This window comes from Otolemur garnettii, unplaced genomic scaffold (genome assembly GCF_000181295.1).
Source record: "Otolemur garnettii isolate 467f Iridium unplaced genomic scaffold, OtoGar3 scaffold00013, whole genome shotgun sequence".
Taxonomy (NCBI): Eukaryota; Metazoa; Chordata; class Mammalia; order Primates; family Galagidae; genus Otolemur; species Otolemur garnettii.
Window position 1 is genome coordinate 658,712 of NW_003852408.1, and position 7,598 is coordinate 666,309.

Sequence of the window (7,598 nt, forward strand, 5' to 3'; positions counted from 1 at the left end):
TGGCCATGAGCAGGAGTCCCAGGGACAAAGCTAATGTAACTAAAATAAGAAACAGTAAAGCCCTTTGGTGCTTCACTTGGCAAAATCTCAAGCCAGATTCTTGCTTTTGGGAGCCTCATCCTTGGGTGGCACCACACAGACTCAGGTGTCAGGCATGAGTTATTTAGAAACTGTGGCTAAGCTCAGAAAAGAGTGTGAGGTTTTGTCTCTACAAGAAAAGAGGAACTCGAGCTAAAATAAGCAGCGATCAATAACTGCTGAAGCTTCCTCGGAGATCTCTGACTTGGCGTGATTGGGTGTGAGCGCTCATGGGCTTCTCAGAAGACATCTGAGCTCATTTTGTTCGGGGGCTGCAATATGATAGGATGGTGTATCCTTAAAGTAGGACACCTCCCCAGGCCACCTAGGCCCACAGCTCCCTGTACCTTGGTCACCAGGTGTCCGCTACGGAGGAGGTCACAGTCCCAGTGCCTGAGTCAGGAGCAGCTATGCCCAGCAGGGCCACACCGCTCATGCAAACATGGCCTACCCATCGCCCTGACTGGGTGCAGCCCTTAGACGGCCACACTGTGCCCTCATGACTCTGCCACCGTCTCCAAAGTGTGCTCCAAGATAGCCTGTTCACACAGAGACTGGGACTGGTGGCCCCTGAGTGGCACACGCAGAGAAAGCCCTCAGGGGCTAAGCCTGTCAGATTCCCTGTTGAGCCTGGGAACTGAGAAGAGACCTGCTGGGAGGGAAAGAGCAGACTCAGAGGGGAGTGAAGTCATGGTAGACCCTGGGTGCAGGGCCTCGAGCATCTGCACAGAGTCAGCCCAGATGGGTCTATTCCTTGCACCCCCAAGCCCAAGGAGGCCCTGGGTTTTGAAACTGCTGCAGGACAAGCAGCAATTTCCAGGGTCGCAGGACGGACGCGGTGCGGCAGGAGTGTGACAATGAGAGAGGGCAGACTCGAGGTTCAGTCTGTCTGTGTGTAGGTCGCGGGTGCAAACCCTGATGAGAAGCCACAAAGGCACGTCTTTCCCAGTCATACTTAAAGTTTTCTTCACTTTGAAGGAATAGAAGAAACCACAAGTGGAAAAAAGATCAAAAGCGTCGACCAACTTTTAACTTAAGAGAGGTTAGACTCCTCTCAGCCACCTGCCTTGCAGGGACACCAGCCCAGCCAGGAGCACTCACACAGGCCTAGACCTGGAAACAACATGGGGTATGCAGAGGCCGCCAACTGCCCACCCCCAGCTGGCCTCCCTCGGCCCTGACAGGTGAGGAGCCCAAAGAGGCAAACACGCTGTTGGCAAACGTCTGCCTGGTGCCTAAAGGAGGGTCTTCACCAGGCGAGCCAACACCTGCCCTCGGTGACTTCCACCCAGAACCAGGCCAGACACACAGGCATCCCAGACTAGCTAAAAGCTTTCCACTGGCTGCGCTTTGGGTGCTAGCATGGAAGAAGCCAGAAGCAACCCTCAACCTGACCTCTACAGCGTGGAACGATCCTGCCGTAGCCCAAACCTGCGTCTCCCATGGGAGACCACGGGCAGGCAGCTCCATGGCCTCCTCAGTTGGCTCAAGCATGTCCCGTAGGGGCTCCCTTTGGATGGATGGCTTGCTGAAGTGATCCCTTGGAGCTCCTGAAAGGGTCTTCTTCAGGGGCATTCTGCTGTCCTCCTGACCCATTTCTGGTGAGTTTTTCCCCAGGGACCCACCTGTTGCCTTGGCCCTTGAGTCCAGCTGCCTCCTGGCTCGGCGCTCATCCCCTTCAGGTTTGGAGGAGATGCCTGTGCCCTCCCCTCCCCATACCCACCTTCTCTCCATAGACCCATCATCGTTTCTCTGTGACATGCTGCCCAAACCCTGTCATCCAGCTGTTCTGCTCAGACAGGGCACTCCACCTGTCACTGTGCCTCCTGCCATGGTCCCTGAGGACTGAGCATGACATGAGCACACAAACTCCATCCCCAGTGAAGGACATCGAAATGCCACCTGCTTTGATCCTCCTACCCTTTGTTCTTTTCTTTTTTTAGACAGAGTTTTACTTTGTTGCCCTTGGTAGAGAGCTATGGTGTCATAGCTCACAGCAACCTCAAACTCCTGGGCTCAAGTGATCCCCTTGCCTCAGCCTCCCAAGTAGCTGGGACTACAGGCACCTGCCACTGCACCCAGCTACTTTTTTTTTTAGAGACAGGGTTTCTCTGTTGCTCAGGCTGGTCTCAAACTCCTGAGCTCAAGTGATCCACCTGTCTTGGCCTCTCAGAAATACCCCTTGTTCTCTTAATGTAGCCAAATAAAATAGCTTCCCTGCCTTCCGTGTCACTGTCTTCTTGTCATCGTCATATGCTGTGGTCAAACAAAGCTTTTGTTACACCAGTGATTTTGAACCAGTGTGCTGCAAGAGGATCTTAGGTGTGCTGCAAAAAAATTTTATTTTTTTCAGACAGAGTCTCACTCTGTTGCCCTCAGTAAAGTGTTGTGGTGTCATAGCTCACAGTAACTTTAAACTCTTGGGCTTAAGTGATCCTCCTGCTTCAGCTTCCCAAGTAGCTGGGACTATAGGCACCCACTATAATGCCCAGCTATTTTTAGAAATGGGGTCTCACTCTTGCTCAGGCTGGTCTTGAACTCCTGAACTCAAGCAATCCACCTGCCTCCGCCTCCCAGAGTGCTGGGATTATAGACGTGAGCCACTGTGCTCCACCTTTGCAGCAAAAATTTTTAAAGATCATTAATTAAATTATTTTGAAAGACGATCAAAGCACAGTTAAGTATATTCTTTTTTTCACTCTTTTTTGGATCAACATAATTTAAGTGTACCATGGAAGTTTAACTATAGATTCAAGTGTGCTGGGAGATAAAAACGGATGAAGAACACTGTGCTGTACAAACTATGATTAGCGTGGTCTTCCAGGCTGGGGTTGGCGCAGTTCGTTTTTTTTTAACTGCATTTAAATTTACCTGTAAGTTTTGTGCATTTAGATTTATGTGGTGAAATCAGAGGCCAGGAGCATCGGCCTTGGACAAAACAGACCTCAGCAAACTGAAAAGCACTGTTCCATCCTAATCTTGTGATCTGGCAGAAAACAGGGTCTGTTCTCCTTCAAGTTCACCTCCCTTCTCTCCTTCCGGGGCCACTTCCTCTCACTGGTTCAAGGGCACTGAAGACAATAATCCACCAAGCCACAGCCAGCTACACCTGCTTGTCCTTCACCTCCCGGCAGTCTTCCTCACCCTGGCTTCCTCCTCACATCCACAGGCACAAATAACCTCTGGTGTGTCCACTTCATCATGTCACAGAGTATGGTCACTTTGGAAGGTCACAGTTCACCCCTCAGACCACCCTGCTGGACTTTGGAGAGAGAGCCAGGCTCAGCCAGGCCTTACGTCTGGGCCACTGGGACATGTGCTTTCATCTGCCTCTTTCCCACTCTTTCTCTGCCAGTGGAGACTGAAGTCAGGTTCAGATGTCGAGGTTTATACAACACTTACCTGAACAGTGAATTTATCATCTTCGTTGGGCAGAATTCTGTAGGTGTAAACGCAGTTTCGATATCTGAAATAGATCAAAGACTTCATTAGAACCCACGCAGGAAAATCCCGTTTCCTCGTTAACAAGACCTCCTGACATGGCCCAGGGAATCTCAGCACAGTCTTTAAAGCCCGGAGCAGATGGTTCTCTGGGATGGAGATGAGCCCTGACACCCAGCAGCTCTGGACTGAGGTGCAGCATTTCACCCACCCCTCAGCACTCAAATGCAGGAAAATGCAGGTGGGGTTGCTTGGGTGGGGACACTTCAGCCACAGGGCCTGAGCTAAGGAAGTCCACTGTCTGGAAGGGCTTCCTCCACCCTGGGGCTGCCATGTTGGCCAAGAGAATGAGCAAAGAAGAGGGGGTGTTCACAGAAGAACCCAGATCCAGTGGGGCTGAGCAAGGTGGCAGCTGCTGAAAGGGCCTCAGCCATAGCCATTGGGGCCACTCTGGCCAAGGCAAGGCTTGCTAAGTGCCTGCCTCCCTCCGAGCTCCCTGCTAACCCCTATGTGGCTTTCTCTCCTTGGACACTTTGACCCATGGGGTTATTCTGCCAGGAAGGTGAGTGAGCCTGGGGCTGTGCTAGGAATCCCAGATTCCCTTGTCTTTCTGGAAGCTCCACCTTCTTTTGGTTCAAAATCCCAAATGAGAAAGAGGAGGTACTTTTGACTTCCCTAAAACCTCTTAGAGGAAGAGGGAGTTATCAAGTGTGAGGCCCTTGGAACAAGGGATCACCTGTGGTAGTCCCAGCCTGCCAAGAGCTGTCAGGAGTCCAGAGAAGGTTATTTGGATCTTACGCTCTTAAAGTTGCTGGACGATTCTCCAGCCCAACCGCATCTTGTTGCATTTCTTCCACTGGGGGCTCTCATGAGCCTTGAAAGCCTGAGCCCCCCAGACAGGAGCCCTGCTCTGCCCCCAGCCAGCACTTCATCGTAGCTCTACTGAGCCCTCCCAGGTACCAGGCTCTTCACGGAGCCCTTACACATGCTATTGTTTAACTAGATTTTTAAAGTATACACTAATCAAAAAAATTAAAACCACACAGAAAGAAATACAATGAAAAATGGAGCTCTCTTTCCCCCTCTCGTGAGCCCCACTTCTTGGATTTCCTACTCTTGTTTGTAAATCATTTCAGATCTCTTAAACATACCCAAAAGCCTATATATGCATATCTTTTAAAATACAAATAATATCACACTTGTTCTGAAATCTTTTTTTCACCAAAAATATCACACTTGTTCTTAAATCTTTTTTTTCACCAAAAAAAAAAAAAAAAAAAAAAAGAAGAAGAAGAAAAAGAAAAAAGAAAAAAAGAAAATCTTAGAGGTCTTCCTAAGTCTAGTGGGAGATGATTTATCAGCATTGTCATCGTGTGTGCTACAAGCATTGACACCTTTAGTGACCAGAGCTGTCCTCAGCCCTCCAGTGCTCTAGAAGGAGGTTGGGAGGTGCAAAGACCTGGCCATTTCTGTCTTGATAGAGATGACAAACTCCCTTTCAATGAGCTTGTGGCCTTTTTTTTTCCCTGCTCACAGGATATGAAAGCATCTATTTCCCCACACCCTGCCAACTGGCTGTTATCAGACTTTTAATCTTTGCAAATCTAAGAGGTGAAAATGATAGCTTGCTTTAATTTGCCTTTCTTTATGAGAAAGGTTCTTCAACATGTTCTCATGTTTAGTTATTTGTATTTCTTTTTCTGTGAATTTGAATTTCTTTTTATGTCTTTGGCTTAATTATTTTGGTATCTTTTTTTGATTATTTATGTATAAGACTCTGATATAGGATACAATATATTTTGGAATTATTGTCAACTATTTTCTTTCCTTTTACAGGGTAGAAGTTTTGCAATTTTTTTTTCTTTTTAGAGACAGACTCTTACTCCATCCCCCTTGGTACAGTGATGTGGCATCACAGCTCACAGCAACCTCCAGCTCTTGGGTTTAGACAATTCTCTTGCCCCAGCCTCCAGATTAGCTGGGACTACAGGTGCCTGCCACAATGCCTGGCTATTTTTGGTTGTAGTTTTGCTGGGACTGGGTTCGAACCTGCCACCCTCAGTATATGGGGCCTGTGCTCTACTCACTGAGCCACAGGCGCTGCCTAAAGTTTTGCACTTTTATGACGCCAATTTTACTATATTTTATTTTATGGCTTTTGAATCAATGGGTGCATAAAAAAAATTTTGGGTGATGTTTTGGGTAATTTCATTACCACACGTCTCTTTATTTCCCATAGGAACGGTCTCCTTGTCTACCACTTTAGTCCCCATCTTTCCCCTCCCTGGCCTGTCTCCAGAGCCTGTTTGTTACCACACTAGACGGGCATTGGAGGTAGCAAGTCCAGTGCCATTTCACCTCCCGGAGACATCCCCAGCCCATCTCAACCCCCTTCCCCATTGCCAGCTGCTCCCCTGGCCCAGGCCGAGCTTGCTAGAGCTCTGAAAGGTAAGAGCACTGGAGGGCCGAGGACAGCTCTGGTCTTATCTCTCAGCACTCTGTTCTTGTGACATTTCCTCCTGTAGGCATGCAAATGAGGCAAGGGTGAAAACAGCCCCTCATTTGGCTGAGGGCAGCTAATTTATGGAAGAGTTTAGCTTGTAGACAGAAAGAACAGAGTCACATAGAGAGACAGAGCCAGTCACACAGAACAGAAAAGCCCCTTTGGTTTAATCAGGTGGGGCAACAAGGCTTTATGGCTTTTTCAAAGATGTTCTAGAAACGTTGAAACAAAGAAACAGTCCCATATTACTAAAACAGATCAAAATTCAAAATCTGGTAAAATAGGAAGAGATGATGCTTCCCCCTTAGACAGAAACAGCTCAGCAGATGTTAGCGACCCTGCATTGCCAGTGCACAGGGCTGGACACGCCGTTCCAGGGCTGAATCGGTTTTGATCTTCAAGGAAAACAGGCGGCCCCACCACCACCACCACACTTGCTTCCCACAACCCATCGGGCAAGCCTTAGTTCCAACCTGAGTCCCGTGTGGGCTGGGTGGGCTCTGCAGGGAGGTGGAGGAGGGCACTCACTAGACCTCCCCACCCTCCAGCAGCTGTCCTCACTCTAGTCCTACCTGTAGACACACTTATGCACAGGCATGCATACATGTGCATGCACAACACACATGCATGGGTGTACACATAACATCCACATGCATACATGCGTATACACACAACACATGCATATGTAAACACACAGGCAGGCTCTTACATGCAAAATGCTTAAAGCAAAGAGTCCGCAACTAAATAGTGTCTGACAACTACGGTGCTAGACATAATCTAGACAACGCACTCACTGATCTTTAGGGTCAATGCCCCCCACTCCCAGCCCTTTCCCAGCTCTTTGGGTTGGTTTGGTGACACATTGCAGTGCTCTCAGCCGAGACTCCTTTTGGTGACTGGTTGCATTTCAGAGTAAGGCACCAGGAATATGCCCATCAGAGGTGCAGGCCGGGACAGCACCAGGCCCTACAGTATCTCCTGCCATGAAATGAGAATGTCCCATTCTCAAGCGAAGGGAGCTTACATTTCCCTTGGGACTCCGAGGGGTGCTAGGTGATAATAGGTGCCCACCCCAGGGAACCAGACAAAAACAGCAGGAAGGTGCCTGCCAGCAGAAGGGCATTCCCAGGTCAGGTCAACCTGGTGTAGCACAAGAAGTTTTACTTCAGTAGGAGAGCAAATGCAAGGAGGAGGAAACCTCACCACAGTGCTTTATTCATCCTTTCAGATAAATATTACTATTTCTGCATGACCATTCCTAGCCAGATCAACACTGCCAGCCACGGCCAGAAGCGTCCTTTACAGAAAGAGACATCAGGCTCTGTGAGGCAAGACCCTCATTAGCATTTCTGTTTTACTCTGCTTTCCGGCTCCCGCAATTGTTATCAAATCCCTTTGGGACTCTCATTATATATCATTTCCAATTTCTGATGTTATTTGTATGTGTTTTCTCCTTTTCTTGGTTAAGTCAAGTAGGAACAGACTTCTGGACAAGATGGGGTGGAAGAAGAGAGCTGGAAACTCTGCGTTCAAAAAAGCCATTTGGGCTCGGCGCCTGTGGCTCAAGTGGCTAAGG

At 48.7% G+C, this 7,598-nt stretch overlaps 1 protein-coding gene across 1 annotated transcript in view; it reads right to left on the bottom strand.

The window, feature by feature from the left end:
• Positions 1-7,598, bottom strand: part of INPP5D (inositol polyphosphate-5-phosphatase D) — a 118,831-nt gene that overhangs the window by 97,699 nt on the left and 13,534 nt on the right. The window contains exon 2 of the mRNA XM_023510360.1: positions 3,481-3,544. Coding sequence (XP_023366128.1) covers positions 3,481-3,544 — 64 coding nt within the window. The remainder of the gene's footprint in view (positions 1-3,480; positions 3,545-7,598) is intronic.